The sequence below is a fragment of the Protopterus annectens genome, chromosome 4.part0, assembly GCF_019279795.1.
Source record: "Protopterus annectens isolate FY-2018-M chromosome 4.part0, PAN1.0, whole genome shotgun sequence".
Classification (NCBI taxonomy): domain Eukaryota; kingdom Metazoa; phylum Chordata; order Ceratodontiformes; family Protopteridae; genus Protopterus; species Protopterus annectens.
This window is the reverse complement of record NC_056733.1, coordinates 743,883,251-743,906,031: the sequence shown is the minus strand read 5'-3', so window position 1 is coordinate 743,906,031 and position 22,781 is coordinate 743,883,251. Positions and strand designations below refer to the sequence as shown.

The window sequence follows — 22,781 nt, the reverse complement described above, 5'->3', positions numbered from 1 at the left end:
ATGCCTGGCCGGGAGCATTCTGCTTCTGCTTTGCAGATGTTGTGTACATAGTTGGCATATATATATATATATATATATATATATATATATATATGTCTATGTGTCTTTTTATATATAGTTATATATAGACTCTTAGTTCTGTGCATATGTGATGTAAGCATGAATGTGCTCTCTCTAGAGACTGGTTTGCTTGCAAACTAGATCTGAGGTAAAGGCAGAGGGGGATTGTGGGTATTAGATTGTCTCGAGCTTCTTCTCGATGCAGAGCTTGCAGCGGCGACGGAGCCGAGGATCGGCTCCGAACCCATGTGTAAGAACAAAGGCGAGATGAACACTCCACATGGAACGTTATGGTAAGGACATAACTTCTATTTCTAGCAACTTAGTAAGTTTGTAAGAGCAATATTTAAAATCTGTCCCTATTTTGTCACCCATGATTCCTGGCTTTGTCCAAATTTCTTGAGAGGCTGAGAGATATGTGCAGCAGTGATCTCAGTCAGGACATTTAAACTTCAGCTAAATGCTGGTAAACATTCAAAATAGGTGTTCTTCATACCTCTTAAATGTCCAGATTTTCGGAGAATGTCCAGATTTTTGCCTTATATTTTTGGGCTTTTTTTGTGTAAAATTTGTGATTGTCTGACAAATCATTGAGGAATGAAGTCACTAAATCACATGCATTTGAGTTTCAGACTTCATATCCTGCAAAAAAAGCATGCTAACACAAAACCTATTGTTCTTTCAACTTTGTAAGGTTATAAAAGCAGTGTTTAAAATCTGCCCCTATTTTTGTGCCTTTGTCCCCCCATATTTTATTCTTTGTCCAGATTTCTTATGCTAAGAGATTTAGAGCTATTTTCCAAGATGTACTCTATGCCTTTCATATGTGTAGAATAGTAAACTGTTGCTCGCTGCAAACCACAGCTGCCAGAAGAGAAGATTTTTTTTTACTTTTCTCACAGTAATTAACATTAATACCATTTCTCACTGATTTTAATAAATTCCTGGCATGTTGCTTTTCTGCTGCACAAAATACAACGAGAATCAGAGATGCCAGGCTGTGTATGGGCACTTTCTAGCAGAGGTCTATTTCAATGGTGTGACAGATGCTGTTCCTATTACCACCACCTGGTGCTTTACCTTCTTTGAACATCGCAGCCAATTTGGGATTTGACATAGCTAGCTAGCTGTATTTCGGAGTTGTTAGAAGGCTTTTGCAAACATCTTTCTAGATGCTACTTCCAGTTGTGCTGCTTGAGTCTATACCTTTAAACAGGGCGCTGGAAGTATGGGTCCTCTGTTTGAATCAGGTAGTGAAGATGCGGATCCGGTGAGGGAATTGTTCACTTTTCCTCTTAAGCTTGGAGGAAGGAGTCTGTCGGCTCATCCTTGTGACTGCATTTGTACACTCACACAAAGAGCATGGTCTTATAGGAGCAACTTCTGTCTCGTGGGGATGGGGGGGCTCCCCTACATTGACCCTTCCCCCAAGTAGGGCAGAGACAGAAAATGCTCTTCTTGAACATGAATCAGTGCTGACACAGGTTGAAATCCAGTCATTTTTCTGTTGTGAAGAAATGCATTCACAAACTGAAATTCCTTTTAACAGTCCATATCCATTAAATAAAGGCTTCTGTCTGAGTTAAGGGTGATTGAGCTTCAGATTTTGCAGTGAAGAATCCGTGAGGCTTCGTTATTAACAGTTTTAGGCTTTGGGGGGGAGTGAGATAAAGTCTAGTGTGAAACATTTTTAATCTATTGTTTGTTCTGTTCTAATTCTATAGTATACGTTTCTTTTCCACCATCCCAGCTGGGTTTCATTCAAGTCATAGGTTACTCACCGCACTGTTCAGTACTTCAGCTCAGTCTAAAGCAAGGCTATATGGACTGGGAAATGTGACAAGAAAAAAAACCTTTACACCTATACAGTGTGCTCACAGAATTCCTTTCTGTGCTGCTTGTAATACCCAAGCCTACAGTTGAATCTACTCAAAAAAGTAGGGAGGAGGAACTTTGGTACATTTATGCCCATACTGTATTATTAATGCGATGTATGTTTGTTATGCATTGTGTATTACACCACATACGTGTAAATTGCTGAATAACTTCTCGTTCTTTTCTTGCCATGTGTCTCTCTTTGGAGCTTTACTTCCTGAACCTTCACTTAAAGTAGGCTGAAACTGGGTTGAATAACATAGATAAAAATATGTAAATAATATATTCATAACTGCATTGCACTAGCCCAAGTAAAGTGATGCGATACACTGCCAAATTAACTTATAAAAGATTAAGCCTTTTTTATGAAGATAAAACTGTTGGTGTAAGCTACAAACAGAATTTTACACATGCAGTGATTTGTTTACTTTTTCTCTGAGGTAGCAAAGGATTTGCAGTTATAAAGGCTGACTATGCCCTAGATCTGCCAGTTTACTGCTGCTGTTCCTTGCTACCTCACTCTTCCTCATATCACTCCATTCTCATGCTGACAACTCCACATGTGTTTCTGCTATAGGGACACATTGTGTACTTGTAACACAATGTTGTTTTCCATGAGCACAGTTCTCTGAAAGCAAAAAAAGTAATATTCACAAATAAAGGACTTTTGTGAATATGAAGCTTACCCATTAGTCTCCATATAGTTAATACAGAATCAGTGATAGAATGTTGAGCCATCTCAGGTTGTACTTTGTTCTGCAGTTGTATCATGAGGTGAGAGGATAGATGCTATTCTTTAAAGCTGTACTGCAGTTCATTTTTCTTTTAAATACTGACAGTTATTTAAGGAAAGCTAAGGATTTATTTTAATGTACTGCACTGGGCGGCCACAGTGGTGCAGCGGTTAGCGTTGTTGCCTCACAGCAAGAGGTTCTCTGGTTCAATCCTTGGCTGGTGTGCCTTCTGTGTGGAGTCTGCATGTCCTCCCTGTGGTTGCGTGGGTTTCCTCCGGTTTCCTCCCACACCCCAAGGACATGCTGTAGGTGGATTGGACACTCTAAATTGGCCCTAGGCTTGAGTGTGTGCGTGTCTGTGCCTTCTGTGGAAGGTTGGGTGCCGGGCTGGCAACTCGACACTGTAAAACTCCACTGCCAATCATGAGCGGACATGTGATCAACTGTGGCAACTCCTAACTGGGAAAAGCCGAAAGAAAAAGAAGACTGTACATCCTTTCAGTACGAGTGCCAGCTTTATAAAACCTTTGGTGGGGATGTAGAGATTAGTGGATTTTGACCAGAGGGCGCCTGCATCAGTGGTAAAGAACCCCCTCTTCCTGGAACATGAAAAGTTGCTTTTTCTCTTCTAAATGACACTACTCTCTGAAAACCAGTTTGATCACCACATTCCATTAGTACAAAACTCTTGTTACATGGAACCTTTATGTATGCACTACAGGAGATACAAAAGTATCTTTTTATTCTGTGTTAACTGAAACATACACATTGGACTGGTTTTGTGCATAATAAAAGAGCTTTAGTCCACTTACTTGATTTGTAGACACTTTCTCCAGCGAACACCATGTCTGTAGTGCCAGCTAACTCTGTAGAACTACCAACAATACATATGTCATATCAGAGTGTCCAGCCTCCATGCAGTAAGCTGTATAGAGAGACTGTAAACAGAATTTGTTTGTTTGCTAAAACTCCATTATATGCATTTTAAAAGAAATACTGGTCTAGCATGGCCCTATACATCTTGATAATTTGAAATCCACATAAAGCACTTTCTATGTACTGTAAATGTTGTATGCGGTCTTGCTTCTGATTTGCTCCTGGTCAGAGAAAGAGCAGAGACATTATTTCCCAGAATTCCTAGAGACTACCAGTTGCTAGGAGGCCTGATAACTAATTCTTAATTGCCAGTTTGGGATTAGTGTTACCGGTACATCTAGTGAGAGAGGAAGCAGAGTGTCATTAGTTCCTGACTGTCTTTGAGTGAGCAGCGCAAATCGTACTTCCCTGATTGGTCTGCCATTTTTGTTGTGTTGGAAACTACTTCAGTTTTAATTCTGAATTGTTGTACAGCCTGTGTTGCCCTTGTGCTGAGCTGCTGACCATGCTAGCCAGGGCATGTAGCAGCAGGAGGCTACAACAAACCTACAAACCCCTGCAACATCTTGGAGAGAACTGTTGATCACCAAAGAGCCTGTGACCTACTTCTCAGGAACCTTTATGAAATTAGTGCTACTTTCTGCTTCTGGTGAGAGAAGGAGCAGACTTTGATTCCTAGGACTTTGAAGCTGTGGTGGGACCAGCACTAGTAATGTCAGGATTACCAATAGGTAAATTCTATCTTTTCAGCAGGTATTTACAGTAAACTCTCAGTTAACCGGCAGCCATGGGGATTTGTAGATGCCAGATAACTATAGATGTTCTTCATGTTTCAATGTTGCAGCCATTACATTTGCGTAATCTGCTGGCAGGTTGCCCTCAGTCGGCCTGATTAACAAAGTCTTGGGTCCTGCGTCTGTTGCTGTCCCTTCTTCCATGATGTCAGGGGTATAAAACATGTAGCTGACGCCATTACATCAGTCTTTCTTGCCGTGCGGTGCCCGAAGCTGAAGCGGTTCACAAGTGCCGGTTGGCCAACTCCTGAAATTTTTGTTTTCGAGTTTCTGAACCGAAGTATTCAACTTAAAGCTAAGTACCCCGTTGGGGAAACTTTTCTTGCTTGTTACTGATGTCAGTAAAAGTTAATAATTGCATTACTTGTGGAAAGCAAATACCTCATAAAGATTTTCATTCGTACTGTATTCATTGCCTAGGCCCTGACCATGACGTACCTTGCTATCTGTTTTGTGCTTTATTTAATCAGCGCACTATCCCTCGTCGGTACATTTTTGCATCTAAATATTTCGATTCTTGGTTTAATTATCCAAAAATGTCGTTGGTTAGCCATCCGACTACCGGGATTCCGAAAAAATGCAAAGATAAAGACAGAGACAGGCTGCCGAGGTCCAAAACTGCCAAAGACGCTTCTCCTAAGCCAGTTGCCAGTTCTCCAGTACTCAGTACTCAGTGAGGCACTTTCGCAGCCCCTGATACCCGCTACTTCTGATTCGCAGGCCTCCACTGAGACTCATTCAGAGGGCCATGAGATGCTTCACCTATGGAACCCGCGGATGTCTCTACCTTGGATGGGTCCGGAGCTGCTGTGCAGGCACTGGCTTCTGAGGGTGTATTCAGGCCTACAGACTTGCATATTAAATTGACACCGCCTTCATTACTAAGGCCTAAATCACGATCCATGTATAAAAAACTGATGCCCAGGCCACATGTTCAGGACCTTATGCCTAAAAAACAAATTATAAAAATGGCTGAAGATCTAATTACTCTAATCAGGGGTAGTCAATCCCCCCCCCCCCCAAGAGGCCTATGGATGAGCTTGATTATGAATCTTCTGATCAGGATTCTGTTTCTTCTGACTCTTCTAATGACCTGGATTTGTCCATATCTACTTACAAAGATTCTGATGCAGAGGATTCCATTCCCTCTGCTTCCCCTCCTGAGGATTTTTCTTTTGGGGAAACTTTACATACTTTAAGGGAGCATTTCCATTGGGAAAGCCAGGAATTTTCTGATTCAAGAAAGAGGCTTAGGGATTTCCTTCTTCTACCTCAGCATAGGCCTTTGGCTATACCTTCTGTACTAGACATTGTTGATTATGTGTTCTCGGAATCCAGTATGGCTCCTGATTCCCTGCCTCCGGGCTTCTAGTAAACCTGACATACTACAGGGTTCCTGAGTCCCACAAGTTCCTTTTCAAAAATCCTGTTACAGATCCAGAAACCATTTCTCAGGGACCAAATAGCATTAAGGCTTCTACTGCTAAAAATCCTACCCCTTCTGATAGAGACTCCAGGGTGCTGGATAGAGGGCGTAAAAAGGTTTATACTTCTGCTACCTTGGCAGTCAGAGCTTTAAACTGCCAATTTCATATGTTAAAATATCAACAGCATATTATTGGACTGCTTAAACAGAAAACAATGTTGATTCCCAACTGTGTGGAAAATAAAGATTTACAGGACTTAATGGAGTCTGCTGAAAAAGTTGGAAAATATACTTTGCAATGTGGTTTTGATTCTTTAGAGGTCTCCTGCAGGGCTGCTGTTTCTAGGTCTGTGCTTAGAAGGCATGCTTGGCTTAAGGAGCAATCTTTGCCTGATCATGTTAAAGCTAAATTGTTGGATGCTCCTTTAAATCAGGACCACCTGTTTGGCAATAAGGCTGAAGAAGTTCTAAAAAATATGGAAGATAAAGCTAAATCTATGCAAACTGTTCGATTTCTTACAAGTGCAACCTCCAAGATTTAGTAGGCACTGGCCTACTAAGAATTGGTTCTTTCCAGCCCCTTCCAGATCCTCTCAAGCCAAACCCAGACACAACAAAAACCCCAGGTTTCAGTCCCAGGGGACACTCAGAACTAAGCTGTGTGGGGCCTCCACTTCCAAATCTGGAAATAACAAGACACAGTTATAGTAAAGTCTCAATGACTTCCTTTTAAAATTACCAAGCAGTTATCTCTTAACCGCCCCTTTGGGGGGAAAGATTGCTCTTCATGCAAAGAACTGGGAACTCATAACCCAGGACAAATGGGTTTTAAATATAGTGTCCCAGGGATACAGATTTCATTTCCACACATTGTCAACACCAAATGGGTGGCCAGATCTGCCCCCAAATCAGTGGGCAGAGGCTCAAAAACAAGTACTTTCCCTCTTAAGCATGGGGGCTATTCAACTGGCACCAGAAGAGGAAAAGGGACAAGGTTTCTATTCCAGGCTTTTCCTGGTACCCAGAAAAGACACATCATGGCGTCCAATACTGGACCTGTCTACTCTAAACACCTTTCCGGAGATTCCAAAATTCAAGATGTTGACTCTTTACCAGTTTCTTCCTATGCTAGGCAAAGACGCCTGGCTAGCAACTCTAGATTTAAAAGAAGCATACCTGCACACCGCAATCAGAGAATCTTGCAGAAGATACCTACGCTTCAAAGCAGGCTACTTGCATTATCAGTTCTCTGCACTGCCCTTTGGCTTGTCTACTGCACCCAGGGTATTCACAAAGTGCCTGGCTCCAGTAATTGCATTTTGCAGGCAAAGAAATATTCAAATATATCCATACCTGGACGATTGTCTAATTCAGGCAGAAAACCAGGGCATACTTATAGATCATCTGGCGTTTGTATAAAAGGTTCTAACTTGTCTGGGGTACACCATAAATGAAAAGAAATCACAACTGATACCCTGTCAACAGATTACATTCCTGGGTGCAAGCTTGAATACAACTGCCCAGATGGCTTTCCTCATGCCAGAAAAGCAAATTCATTTGGTAACTTACTTCAAACAGGTGGCCACAAAAACCCTGCTATCTGCAAGACAAGTACTGCAAGCCTTGGGGTTCATGACCTCTTGCTTTCTTCTAATTCCATATGCAAGACTGCATATAAGGAAACTTCAGTGGTATCTAAAAAGTCTATGGAGTCAGCATTGTCACAGCCTGGAAACAATGATTCCTGTCATACCTTGCCTATGCCTGGTGTTCCACCTAAACAGGGGACTGTCATTCACACTACTCCCTGCCGCCCAAACCTTAACTACAGATGCATCAGACTATGCATGGGGGGCTCACCTGGCAGAAAAGTGCATTCAGGGCAAATGGAACCCAAGTCAAATGCACCTACATATCAATCAAAAAGAAATGTTAGCTGTACAGAATGCTCTCACAGCCTTCAAGGACTAAATTCTTCCAGGACAACTAATGGTAAAGATGGACAACACCACGGTTATGTGTTACATAAACAAGCAGGGGGGTACACATTCCTTCCCCCTCTGCAGACTAGCCATGGCATTATGGAACACAGCCTTGAGCTACCAAGTACATCTACAAACTCAATTCCTGACAGGAAAATTGAATACACTGGCAGATGGACTAAGCAGAAACCTCTTGGACCAATGAGTGGAAACTGGAACCACGGATTTTCAACATGTTGACAAGCGAATGTGGGTGCCCAGACATAGATCTATTTGCCTCCCCCCAGAACTACCAGCTGGACACATTTTGCACAAGAACTTCCCACAAACAAGCCTGGAAAGTGGATGCTCTGTCATTCAGGTGGAAAAACCTATCAGTCTGTGCCTTTCCCCCTCTGCCTCTGCTTTCCAAAGTTCTACTAAAAGTCAAACAGGACAATCCAAGGATGATTTTGATGGTTCCAGACTGGCCGTGCCAACACTGGTACCCCCTCCTGCGCAGTGCATCGCAAATACCTCCATGGCACCTGCCTCCGACCCCTTCCCTGCTGTCTCAGCAGGAGAACCAAATTCTGCATCCTCAGTTTCCAACATTGAACGTTGCAGCCTGGCTAATCACTTAAATTCACCCTTAGCATCCCTCAGCAAACCTGTGATGGATATCCTCTTAGAGGTGAGGAGACCTAGTACTAGAAAATCTTATGCTGATAAATGGAAAAGATTCTGTGCCTGGAACCAATCTTTAGGGATGAGCACAGCAGCGCCCAATTTACCTCAGATTTTGCAATACTTAACTGAGATGCTTCACAAGGGTCTGTCTTTTTCCTCCATTAAAATCCACGCCTCAGCTATTTCAGCTCACTGTAACACAGAACCACCCCTCTTCTCTCATCCTCTGCTCAAGCAGTATCTCAGAGGGGCAAAAATTAGAAAATTAGAAAAAGTAGAAAAATTAAACTGATAAACTTTACCACTAATAGGATGTTTGAACATATCACTGCAACCAACCACAATATCAGAACAGCAGGAACAATTCAAACAACCATGCGTGCCGGGCTTAGTGGTAAAAGTCCTCTCTACAGGCCTGAAAAAATCTTTGTAACATAACATATTCTTCAAGGACTTCATATTTCTATATGAGAAAAAAGGCCTGTCACCAAGATGTAGTTTTGAGGAACAATATTTTTCTGTTTGATGAATGCTTATATTTGCAACTCACTGGTGTAGCCGTGGGTACTTCTGTGGCTAACACTTATGCCAACTTGGTGTTATACCAATGGGAGAAAGCTTATATTTATAATTTGGATAATTCTTTTGTAAGTAATATATGTTTTTATCAACGTTTCGTTGATGATTGTTTTATGGTTTGGAAAGGTTCCCTTTCACAGTTGAATGAATTTGTTCATTATTTAAATGCAACCACCAGTTTCTTGAAATTTAAGATGGATGCCTCTGATAGTGAGATTAATTTCTTGGATGTTAAGATACAACTACGTGAGGGTTTTATCCATACCAGTATTCACAAAGGAGATAAACTCTGATAGATACATTAATTATTCCAGCATGCATGCCCCACATGTCTTTAAGGGGATTGTTACTTCACAGTTTAATAGAGTTAGTAGATTAAATACTGATGATGCTACATTTAATTTACAGTTGGATGAGATGTCCAAAGAGTTTCTGGATAGTGGTTATGATTCTAAACTAGTTTTAGATTTAAAAAATAAAGTTTTAGTTAATAGGAAGACAATATTGAAGCCGATTTTTCTTGGGGATGATGTTGGTTCTGTTAACCTAGAATGTTCAAAAGTATGCACTAGGTATCTTACTAGTTATAATACCTTGACTTGTTTTGTAAAACAAATAATACAGAGGAATTGGGTTGTACTAATGGCCTCTAGTGAGATTAAAGACATTCTTGGTGACAGGCCTTTTTTCTCATATAGAAATATGAAGTCCTTGAAGAATATGTCATGTTACAAAGATTTTTTCAGGCCTTTAGAGAGGACTTTTACCACTAAGCCCGGCACGTATGGTTGTTTGAATTGTTCCTGCTGTTCTGATAATGTGGTTGGTTGCAGTGATAAGTTCAAACATCCTATTAGTGGTAAAGTTTATCAGTTTAATTTTTCTACCACTTGTGTTACATCTAATGTGGTGTACTTAGCTAATTGTGTGAAATGTACTGCATTCTATGTGGGTAAGACCACTAGAAAGCTAAAAGAACGCATCATTGAACACAAATCGGAGATTAGAAGGGCCATTGACAGTAATGCCTTGTATAAGCACATAGTTGATTCAGGTATTGAGCATAGATTCTCCTTTAGAGTTATTGATTTAATCTGACCTCCTGCCAGAGGTGGTGATAGTGGTAATTTACTTGAATTAAAAGAGTATGAGTGGATTCTTAGGTTGAACTCTGACCATTTTCCAGGTTTAAATAATATGATTACCTTGAAACCTGTTCTTGTTAAATTGCAACATACTAGGTTGCGATAATGTTATGTTTTTTAATGTTTTTTTTCTAATTTTTCTAATTTTAATGATTTGTTTTATATACTTGTGGTCACATGATTTTTGGACTGCTGGTCATGTGACTTCAGTGACCTGTATTTAAACCATTTGGTTTTTAGATTTGTTTGTATTAGTATTGAGGAAGGATTTTATCCGAAAGCTTTGCTATTATAAAGTGTGTTTTTCTCAGTTTTGGTTGTTATTCCTAAACCCATAAGGCCCACTAAATTTGATTTCATTCAAGGTAATGTTTTAGTTATAATTGACTCTATAGTTAGGCATGCAGACTCCACACACAACAAAATGGAGAACAGTGAGGCTGCAAGATTCTTGATTAGTGCCAGAATCTGTGATGTTACCAGAGCTCTCTATCCTTAAACCACATAAATATGGCCCATGTACGAGTGAATGACCTGAGGTGCTCCACCAAGAAGGACATGCAGAGACACATTGTAGAACTTACGATGTATATGTTAGAATCGGGAAAGGCACTGTTTTTTAATAGTATCTTGCCTTCACCAAGAATTATGCCTAGATACTAAGACAACATAAGCTGGATTTAACAATTTATTTTACATAATTAGTGCCACTTTTGGGAGGGGACAATGTGTCATTCTGGAATGAGATGGTGGATAAGACTTCCTATTTTGCCTGGGATGGCTTACTGCTTTCTTAACAGTACTTCCACATACCAGCTAAAGCATTTTAGACGGAGTCCCCTTAATGGACATTCCTACATAACAGATTGAAACCAGTGTCGGCTGGTGACTTCAAATCAAAGGGGTGCTGCAGGAGATAGCTGAATGGGTGGGGTCAATTGGAAGGGGTGTGGCCAACTAGAAAGGGGAGGGGCTGTGCTTAAAACCACAAAAACTAACTTTAATTAAATATGTTGCCCTGGGTGCCAAACCGTCATTATGAGAGTCCAATCAAGACAAAATGAAGTGTAGACGAATAAAAATATTTCAGTGCATTGGCTGCATGACAGCTTACTTCTAGATGGAAACAAAAAGGTTGTGATGCATGAAAAAATAAATTACTTTTTAAATACATTACTGGAATGCCAGTGAAAATCAAGTATAAGAAAAACAAGCAGCACTTAACTCAAATCACTTCTCTTTGCACTGCAGTTCTAATTATAATTTATATTCAGCTTCATTAAAGTACCAAGTAACACGCTGAAAGTAGAAATCTCTGTGATGCCCCCACTTGTAAAAATGTTTCTTATCCAAAAAACACTTGCTGCCTGACAACTATCTACTTGTTTCATGGGGAAAACATGATCAAAGTAAAAAATGAAAAGCAAACAAGAAAAAAGCTCAAGATACATTGCTTAAAGGATTACTGTACAAGTTATGGACCACACATGATTGGCATTCTGTTTAGTTTATGGGTAAAGCCTGCAGAGATGACTGGAAGTCTCCAACAAGTGTAATGAGCTTCTTAAAATAATGTAATCCTGTCCTTTATTACAAATACTGTCATATGCATTTCAATACCCAAGGCTTATACATTATCTAGTTAAGTATTCTCTGCATGGCAACAACAGAAAGGCTTTCAATGTTGGCAATTCTTTAACAGTATGCTTATTAAAGCTTACTTGCATCTTACAATCTCAGACAAGCTTACCCTGATGGTCAATAAAGCATTGCTACTTAAACACAGAGCAACAGGCGCTTTGAGTAATAAGCATAAATCAACAGTACAAAAATATGACAAACCAGACCATTCTGTAAAATCAAGGACAGATGAAAAGCCACTGTAGTACTTGTGTCTAACTTGGATGGGGGGATACTTTGCACATTTACACTGCATAACTACTCCTTGCCTTGCTTGGACACATCCAGGGTCACTATATGGGGGAGTGGGGTGCAACAAGTATGTCACAATTTGAAATGTCTCTGGCTGACTGTGATTGCCCTGACACATTTGTCATACCTCTCAACCTCAGAGCAAGAAATCTGGACATAGAAGTGGGACAAAGGCCCAAAACTAAGGACATTTTTTAAATATTGCTCTTATAAACTTAGAAAGATAATAGAATAGGTCTTGCATTAGTATGAATTTTCTGAAGGGTATGAAATCTGAAACTCAGATATTTGTCATTATTTTTTTCTAACTTCAGTCTTTAATGATTTGTCACTAATGTGCCAAAAAAACACAATTTTATGAAAAATGGACCAAAAATGTGATGCAAAAATATAAAATAGCCACACAATACAGCTGGGAACTTGTCAGAGAAGGGACACTTTAATATTAGTGCTGCTAACTTGAGCAGCTGACAAAATAAAAGAATCTACATGCAGACACTTTAATATTAGTGCTACTAACTTGAGCAGCTGACAAAATAAAAGAATCTACATGCATTTCTGAAATAAAAGTAATCTATAACTCTGATTATTACAGTTATTTCTTAATTGTAAACCCTCCATGTTTTCTTCCAAAATTGCTATTTTACGGAGGGATTATTAGGGGGAAGAGCAACATTTTGAGCCAAAATCGGGGACAGTTGAGAGGTTTGGCTATGCCTAATTCTATAAAGCAATTTATTTGCATGTACCTCTCAACCTGTTAATGCAATAAATCTGGACAAGGCCAAATATATTGGGGGAACGTATAAACAGTACTGAAAATTGCTCTTGTATAAACTGAGACAGTTGATTACTTTAGCATGCATTTTTCTGAAGGTTATGAAGTCTGAAACTCAGTGTGTCATTATTTAGTGACTTAATTCCTAAATGATTTGCCAGAAAGCCACAAATTGTATGAGGAACAAATCAAAAATAAGAAGCAAAAATCTATTCATTCTTTGAAAATCTGTACAGTTAGGAGGTATAGTTCAGCTGGGGCTGTCTGAGTTTGACGCGCTTCCCCATCACAAAATCATGGTCGAATGGAGCCTCCCCCCCCTGCAAACATTCCAATGATCCATTACTTGGCTATTTCACTCCATTTACCATAAACACTAATGTGCATACTGCTTTGCTTCTTTGATGATTTGGACTTCATTTGAAAGTTTTATTTTGCATTTTACAGCACAAACACTAAGACATCTGCTAAACAAAGCAATGCAGTCTCACAATGAAAACAGACTTAGCATTAAAACTTCTCTGCCCTTGAAACTCATATTCATTGAAACCCACATTCAAAGAAAATACATTTTGCCAGTGACAGATAAAGATTAATTCTGGGCTGTTTTCAAGTCATAGGCCCCTTGCATATGAAACATACATGTGCTCTTTGATACACCTTCCTGATTGTACTAAATTATATTCCGTGTACAATACAGTACAGTTGTTAGAGGGTTTTTTAAATTTATTAAACAATGAAACAAAATGCATGCACCCATAATGACAAAACCGCCCAGTTCAGAACATTTCCATCATAAAAGTCTACTCAAACTTCTACAGTCCACTATTATTAGTAAATCTGCACAATTCTACAGTTCCACAATTATCAGTAAATATGCACAATCTCTGAAGTAGTAAAAGTCATCTAAATAATTCCACATTAAAGAAATCTGTAACTAATGAAGAGGTTGCTGCTAGCAAACACCTTTATATTTCATAGTTTCATCAAAAAGTAAAGTGTCTGTTGCCCCTGAGGAATAAATTGCCTATATTACATTAAAAAAATGATAAGCTAGTAATATTGCAATAGGAAATGGATAGCAAACTGATAACAGACTCATAGTATCTTCTCCAAGGAAGACATTTTCAGTACGGCAGCATCCACCCCTTGTGGGAGTAGAACCCACAGCCTTCTGCATCATAAGCAAGTACACAACCTGTTGTGCTATTAACAGTGCAAGCAGACTTGGCATAAGCAGCACTAAACTTCTCTTCCCCTGCAGCTCTCAGCTCCTTGTAAAATCTAATCAATACTCAACTGCATCTCAACTTCGCAGCACAAGAAATATGGAAAAAGCCAAAATGTATTGGGGGGGTGGGGGGGTCAAAAGCCCAAAAACCAGGGACACATTAAACATTGCTTGTGTAATCTTGGAAAGTTGCTAGAATAAAATGATGTGTTACCACCATACATTTTACTGCCAAGGTCCCTGTGCAAAACAGTCAGAGCAACATACCACTACACCATATCAGCTGCATTGTGAAAGAAAAATACTGTGCTACCACCATACATTTAACTGCCAAGGTCCTTGTACAAAACAGTCAGAGCAACATACCACTACGCCGTATCAGCTGCTTTGTGAAAGAGAGGAAGACTGAAACTTAAATGGCTATCATTTAGTGAATTCAGTTCTCACCATAGCTGTCAACCTCTTAGCACAAAACACCTGGACAAACCCAGTAATTAGGGAATACAGCCCTCAAACATATTCACTGAATTCAGTTTTTGCCATAGCTGTCAACCTTAGCACAAAAAACCTGGACAAAGCCAATAATGGGGGAATACAGTCCCAAAAATAGGGACACATTTCAAATATTCATCTTATAAACTTAGAAAATTGCTAGAATAAAAGGTTGTGTCACTATGTATTTCCTGAAGAATATGAGGTCTGAAATTCAAATGCCTGTCAATTTTACTTCTGACTGAACAAAAACAATTTTCAGCAGATGCCCAGGGTGAAATACACGTCTTTGTAAAATAGCAGGACACCAGAGAAAATCCACACAAACACAGGGAGGAGAGGCAGACTCCACACAGAAGGCACCTCAGCCAAGAATCAAACCAGAAAACCTATTGCTGTGAGGCAACAATGCTACCACTGCACCATCAACTATGTAAGGAGTTAATCATTCAGAAACCTGAAGTCTGAAATTTAAATGCCTGTCAATTTTATTTAACATTTGTTAAACAGGACAGTCTGACTTGGAAAAAAAAAACAATTTTCAGCAGAGGCCCAGGAAGAAATAATGCAGACATGTCTTTGTAACATGGGAGGAAACAAAAGCAAACCCACAAAAACACAGGGAGAAGATGCAGACCCCACATAGAAGGCACCCCAGCCAAGAATCAAACCTGAGAACCTGCAGCTGTGAGGCAACAATGCTACCACTGCACCATCAAATATCAAGCATTTAAACATTTAGAAACCACAGATATTATGAGGAACAGATCAGATCAAATATGAGGCAAAAATCTGCAAATTTTTTACAAATGGTGGTGGGTAGGGAATTCAGGCCCTTAACACCTGCATACAAGTTACAGGGTTCAAGCCTGAGATATTCCCTACACACCACCATGAATTTGCTCTAGCCACCAGTATATAGCAACACACACACACCTGTTTAAATGTGTCCAGACCGAAGCAGTAAAATCCAAGCCGCACACCTACCTGTTTAAATGTGTCCATGTCCAGACCCGAATCCATGAAGCAACAGTCCCAAGCCCGTAATCCCCTGCGAGAGCTTAAAACTCACCTCACCTCTCTCCTGATTGGTCCTGTCTGCTGATGAAGCAGTCCGGAGCTCCTCTGCGGTTGTTACCGCACAGATTCCTGGACATCTGCGGGGCAGAAATGCCTTCCCTGTATCTGGACTGCTGACTCAGGCAGTCTGAGTTCGCACAGATTCCTGGGCATCTGCGGGGCAGTCTGAGTGCATCCGTGCATGCGCGGAGTTCCGGGACTCGTGAAAAATAAAATTTTTTGTTTTCTTAATTTTATGTTTCATGGTTTGTTTTCTTTTTGTTTGTAGGTGGGAGGGCTGCAGTCCTATAGCACGAGCCACCCCTGATTGAAACTCATATTTGGGCAACATCATTATGGCACTAGGAGTCTAAGCTGAAAGATGCCCAACCTTGAGGCTCTTCTGCAACTTGAGCACATTCATATCTGTGTAGTTACTGAGACATGTTTCAGTTCAATGACAGCACTCCCCACATGTCAGGGTTTAGCATCTATATTGCCTTCATCCCCATGGGTAATTATAGAAGAATATCTGTATTTGTTAGAAACACCATTTCCTCAAATAAAATTACCCACAGCCCTAACTTGGAGCTCCTGGAACGCTAGATAAATCTTAATAAATCCAGCTATTACTTCCTTGAGAACTACAGATTCCCATCAATGATCCCTCCACAAAGTCATCAAAATTACCTTAACACCTCTGAAGCATTAATTATATAAAACCAAATAATTTTTTGCTAGGAAATTTTAATTATCCAAGCATTAATTAGCACACTTGCATCATAGTTTTATATATATTTATATATATATATATATATATATATATATATATATATATATATATATATATATATATATATATATATATATATATATATATATATATATATATATATAGGTGGCGAAGGTGGATGAGTTTAAGTACTTGGGATCAACAGTTCAAAGTAATGGTGAGAGTGGAAGAGAGGTGAAGAAGAGAGTACAGGCAGGATGGAGTGGGTGGAGAAGAGTGTCATGAGTGATTTGTGACAGACTAGTACCAGTAAGAGTGAAAGGTAAGGTCTACAAGAGGGTAGTGAGACCAGCTAGGTTATATGGGTTGGAGACAGTGGCATTGACAAAAAGGCAGGAGTCAGAGCTTGACGTGGCAGAGTTGAAGATGTTAGATTTGCACTGGGTGTGACGAGGATGGACAGGATTAAGAATAAGTATATTAGAGGGTCAGCCCAGGTTGGAAGGTTTGGAGACAAAGCCAGAGAGGCAAGATTACGTTGGTTTGGACGTGCTGAGGAGGGATGCAGAGTATATTGGGAAAAAGATGCTAAGGATGAAGCTGCCAGATAACAAGAAAAGAGGGAGGCTAAGATGAGGTTTATAGATGTGGTGAGAGAGGACATGCATGTGGTTGGTGTGACAGAGCAAGATGCAGAGGATAGGAAGAAATGGAAACAGTTGGTCTGCTGTGGTGACCCCTAACGGGAGCAGCCAAAAGAAGAAGATATGTATGTGTACATAGTTATTTATGTAGTTATGCTCAGCGTTCCTTTACTTTGTTAATACTAATGAACTGGAGCAAATTGTAAAACTATTCACTACAGGCTGTAACATTCTTGACCTAGACCTTACCAACCTAACCCCTGCCTGTACCCCACCTGTATCTTCTCATCTCTGGTTAAATCTGACCAGAAATTAGTCATCTTCTCTGTCAAGCTTAGTTGTACTACCCCATCAACAAATGAAACCATCTTTAGGGACTTTTCACTTACAAAGCTAGAAAGTAATGCTTCCATGGGACCAGACGACATACCAGTTTACATTTTCATCAGTGCCATGTATGCAGTATTCGAGCCTCTACTGAAACTGTTCAACCTCATCTTGTCTACAGGGTTTGTCCCTGATGACTGGAGAACAGCCAGCGTGACTCCACTGCACAAGGGTGGCCGCTGTAAAGACCCAGGTAATTATAGGCTCATCACCTCACTAGCCTTAAATGCAAAGCCATGAAATGTATCCTGGCAGAACTCATTTATACAGATAAAGGCAACTTAATTGAACTAGACCCACTCAGTTTCATTTTCTGAAGGGCAAGTCCTGCCTCCTGAACCTATTAAGCTTCTTTGAAAAGGTTACAGAGACTGTGGACAGTGGTCATGCTGTGCAAACTGCTTATCTTGACCTGGACAAAGTTTTTGATACTATTCCCGAAAAAGGAATTATTGAAAAATTAGACAAACTTAATGTAAACCCTTATGTTGTCCACTAAATTCTGAGTTGCCTATACAAAAGATCCAGGGTTGTGAAAGTTGCTGATAATCTCTCTGAATGTAAAATTATAGCAAGTGGGGTGCCACAGGGATCCAAGCTAGTCCCTGCCTTGTTTGTCACCTATTTTGCAGATATTGAAGCCGATGTCCCAGAAGTATGATTTACCAAGTTTGCTGATGACTACAGTTATCCACTTATCCACTGATACTAAACAGCTCTAACAAGGGTTAGAATTTGCACATACCAAGTGTACTGAAAATGGTCTAAAGTTAAATACAGAAAAGTGCAGCATAGTAACATTCATCAGAAGAATCTGCCCTACTTTGTTGCCTTCAGATAGTTATTAAGAGAGCTGGGTACCTAGGTGAACAACTCCCTCTCTCTTTCTCAGTGTCTCTCTCACTCGATCACTGTATTTCTAAAATAGTCAGGAATCCTACTTTCTGACCTATTTAATTACCAAAGGAATATATTCAAATGCCAAAGACTTCATCCTATCACTGTATTCTTTCCTTCTCAGACCAACCATTGAACACAGTACCCCTTTTGGTATGTAGCAGTCACATCCTATCCTTATCAAACTCATCATGGAATACAGTGATTCCTTTGGTATGTAACAACCCAAGCATTTTGTTGAACTCAAAAGGCACCAAAGATTTCTAAGCAAGAGAATGAAAGGTCTTAAATCTTCAACTATCCCAAAAAATCAGCACAATGCTCCTTATACTCAGTAGTCTACTGGCTGCTCTGAGGTGACCTGGCTTTTTGAGCCATGAAAGCCCAAATCTTGTCTAACCTCCTCTTTCTTTGCAAAATCAGTACCTTAACAAACACCCACACTAGACAAATAAACCTACACCAAAAATAAACAAGATTTACTATAGGAATAGATTCTTAACACAGCATATTCCCAGACTGTGGACTACAGATCAAACAAAGTAGTACTTTGGCTACATCTTGATGACTGGATGGGTAGACACACATTTACACCATGCTTAACATCCAAGGCTTTGCTTAGTTTGGGAAGTAAGCAGCACTATGTGCTTGATAAGGGTGGCAACAACTTTTAAGTTTGTATACTTAAAGATGTATATGGCTAGACTGACATTGTATGGTCCCCGTGATTGCTTGCCTCGTATTATTCCTATGTTCAAAGGCATTTATTCAAGTTTGCAAATGCTTGTCTGTTTAGTAGTATTTATTCTTTGTCATGGGCAGGGAAGGAGAACTACATTCCTTACTGTAGTAACACAGGGAAAGTGCAAGCTTTTTTCATTGGATATCCTTGATACCCTTGATTTTTGTAAAGGAACACGGCTTGTGTTATCGGTCACTACCAGTGCTAGCCACAAACATTTCACAACACAAACTGAGGCTTGTCAAACAGACTGAAATTTAAGATGGTAACTCGCCTGAAGTTAAATGCTTTAAAAGTTGAATGTCCCTTCAGTACCATGCGCTTCCTTCAGAATGCATTTAACAGTTTAGCATAATCACTCAGTAAAATTCTTGTCTCAAAACCAAAGAATCTGAAACAAAAAACCCAAACCTGATCCAAGCAAACTGAAGCACTCAATTACTGTATTTCAGACATCCACATACTTTAATACTAGAAAACTCCATGGAACAAAGAGAAACAGCATCATAACTATAAAATATATACTGCAGAACAGAATTAACCACCTTGTCCATCTTTACACAGTACTGTAGCTATCTGAGTTATTGCATCCAGTGAAAAGAAACACAAAAAGTGGCAAATGTGTTAAGATTTTAGGACAGAAGCATTTCCTAAGCTACTTCTAATCATTGCATAAAACTGTTAAGTTTAAGTTTCATGTTAGTACTAGGCCAACTGCCCTTGTGGGCCATTTTAAGCCTAGCCAGTTACCCCATGTGAGAATCAAACCCTGCACCTTATGTCTGTAAGGTAAACACTTTAACCATTATGCCAGCCTGTTCGTTGGCATTTTATGAATCAGCAGAAGTAACTCAAATTCTGTAACAGTGAGCTTCTGACCTCTTTAGCCCAAAGAAAGCCCAGTAAACTATTAGTTAAAAAAAGCTTCTTCTTGCTAAATTCTATTTGCTACACACAAAATAAGTACAGTAAAAGTAAGCTGTTTCTTGCTTATTGGTGTGCCAGTGTTATTTTCTTACCTGTGATAGTGGGCAGACAGACTCTAGATGGAAATAAGAGTGGTTAAATTTAAGTGGCACTCTGAGCCATTTCACTTATTGGCTCTGAGTGAAAACATCTGCTGATGACTGTTCATATTTCCTTACTAATGCATGCACAAAACTACCTGACAAACTCCATTTGAAAGAAAATTCTGTGTGGTGCCCCCCCCCCCATTTAAACAGTAAGATGTTTTCAGTCTCCACTCAGCATATGGTTTGTGTGCGAGTATAATATTGACCTGGACTGATAGTTCACTGCAGTACTGTATTCAACAGGATGCAAAAGCATGCTATATTGTATGTAACCTACTTCCATAACTTGGTTGCCTGTTGCTTGGCTTAATTTGATCTGACTAGAAAAATAAAATCTTGTTTCACCTAGCACGCTGCCTGAAAAAGGACTTGGCACTCAGCAAAGGAGAAGGGAGTTCGCTGTCACAGTTTGCTATCAGTGTGTTACTCTGTATAATGGGGGTGGGGGCTGTGCTCCAGCATTTCATACTGCTACAAACCCTAAGGGCCTATGCAGGCCAGTGTAACCTGCTTTCCCCATACCCTGTTCCTTTTCATGCATTCTGTGGGGCACATGGCTTGCACTTCCTTGCAAGCTATAGGTCACCCTCTATGACCCAGGAAAGCCATACCATATATTTAAACTTATTGAAAACACTCACCATCCAACCCAATACCATATTTATGGGTGACTTTAATTACTCCACTAGAGAGATTCCTGGATTTTGTAAACACAAACTCCCTGCACCAAATTGTCAGTACACCAACCAGAGGTGCAACCATACTGGATCTGGTCCTCACTAATATAGGAGAGTGCTGCACAGCCCCTAGTGCACACCCATTAGTGTAATGTCTTCCCTGGTAAAGTCAGACCAGAAAATGGTCTTCTTTGAAGTAAAAATAAAACCTGGACCCCCCTGCTAACCCTGGAATATTCAGGAACTACTCTAAAGCTAACTGCTATTAAGTGAGAACCTGGCAAAATTTCAAGCCCCTATTAACCCTGAGAACACTGCTGCCTATGCAGAACTGTTCACAAAAACCCTATAAAAGTATGTTAATGGCAGCGTAGATGCAGCTGTACTCACCAGGAAGAAGTAGAGAACTAACCCAAAAAACAAGCCACCCTGGTGGAATCGCAAAATCAGTCGGATGTATAACGGAAGAAAAGCATGACAAAAATTAGGAGGTGTAGCACCCAGCAGGATACAAGCACTCTCATCAAACCAAACAAACAACCCAGAGGGCAACTAAATGTTTTAAAAAGTGAAGGATACAGCCAAAGACATTTTACTCCTGAACACCCTCTATACGTCAGACCTTTGTTATTGTATAGGTGTTTCTATGAAGCGCAGCTTGCTATTAAATTACTCAGTCAGCTCAAGTGGAAATATCATTTCATGAAGGTATATTTATTAAGTTATACAGGGAAAGCAGAAATGTTGAGCTGTTTGCAGTTTTACATCTCTCTCCAAGTTACGTGTTCGTAAATTCTGTCACAGTGCATCTCTGTTTTGTAAATGGGTGCTGAACAAAGCTGGTTATTGTAGCTGTTAAAAATCTTCCACATTCTTACTTGCAGGAGCAGAGCCCCAGCAACCAGACATCATTGGCGATGATACAAGAGCCACCAGAGGTGGTGGAAGAAATGGTCACTGTTGAGGAGGAGCCAGGTACTCCCACCTCCCATGTGTCTGTGGTAATGTCAGAGGATGGTACCACTAGGAGAACAGAAACAAAGGTAAGCTCATCATCTTCCTGTAGTAATGACATAAAATGCCTGTTCCTCAAAATATTATATGAATTCATTTCTTGTTATGAGGAGAAAAGGAATAATATTTATTCTTGTTGACCACATGGGTGGTTTGGTTCATTAACACACAACTGTGGTGCAGAAATGACAAAAATACAAGCAAAAGATTCAAATACAATACTGTAAAAATGCTGTAAGTGCACACAATTGTGTTGTAGAACTTCTCCATAGGATAAAGTCTGCCATTGTCCAACAACTTAAAACCATTTAATGTATCAGTCATTCATACAATGCACTAATGCCTGTACAGAAGAGTTTCTACAGGGGAGAAGTAAGATCCAGGAGACAGAAGACAAGTATGGCCTGAAAGCTGAAGAAGAGAGTAGGAGGATATAAAAAAAAAGCAGAGGAAGAATTAATGATTAGTGGAGTGGGTACAGTCATTAACTGATTGGATCAGAAAGTGCTGGTGCACTGTGTTACTACTGCTGGATGAAGAAATGTAAGTTAAATGTACATAGTTACTATACAAGGAAGTCCCTGTGCTATATTAGCAGTTATGACATGTGTGACTGGTTATTGTAACCAATGTTCAGATAGTCGAACGTTCCACATCTCAGACTGCCATTTCTTGGAAAGTGGTGAGTGGGTGTGGGGAGAGGGTATTAGAGTGTATACGTGTGTGTGTAATTGGGTGTTAGTGGTATGGTATGGTGGGTCTATATCAGAATATTGACATTTCAAAATGTTGAAGCACATTTATTCAACACAAAAATGTCTAATGCTGACTTTGTTGAATGGCCAAAACACCGATTTCTTTCCAAGAGAAAGAAATCGGAAGGCCAAAAGACAACACAGCATAAAAACTAATGTATTTAAGTAGGTGACTTCACCCCCCACCCCCCTAACTAAATATTCCAACTCTGAGACCACACTACAGT

General features: G+C 39.9%; 1 protein-coding gene across 1 annotated transcript in view; it reads left to right on the top strand.

The window, feature by feature from the left end:
- Window positions 1-22,781, top strand: part of ARVCF (ARVCF delta catenin family member) — a 2,347,833-nt gene that overhangs the window by 528,146 nt on the left and 1,796,906 nt on the right. Inside the window, exon 2 of the mRNA XM_044068704.1 lies at window positions 21,670-21,828. Within this exon, the coding sequence (XP_043924639.1) occupies window positions 21,670-21,828 (159 nt within the window). The remainder of the gene's footprint in view (window positions 1-21,669; window positions 21,829-22,781) is intronic.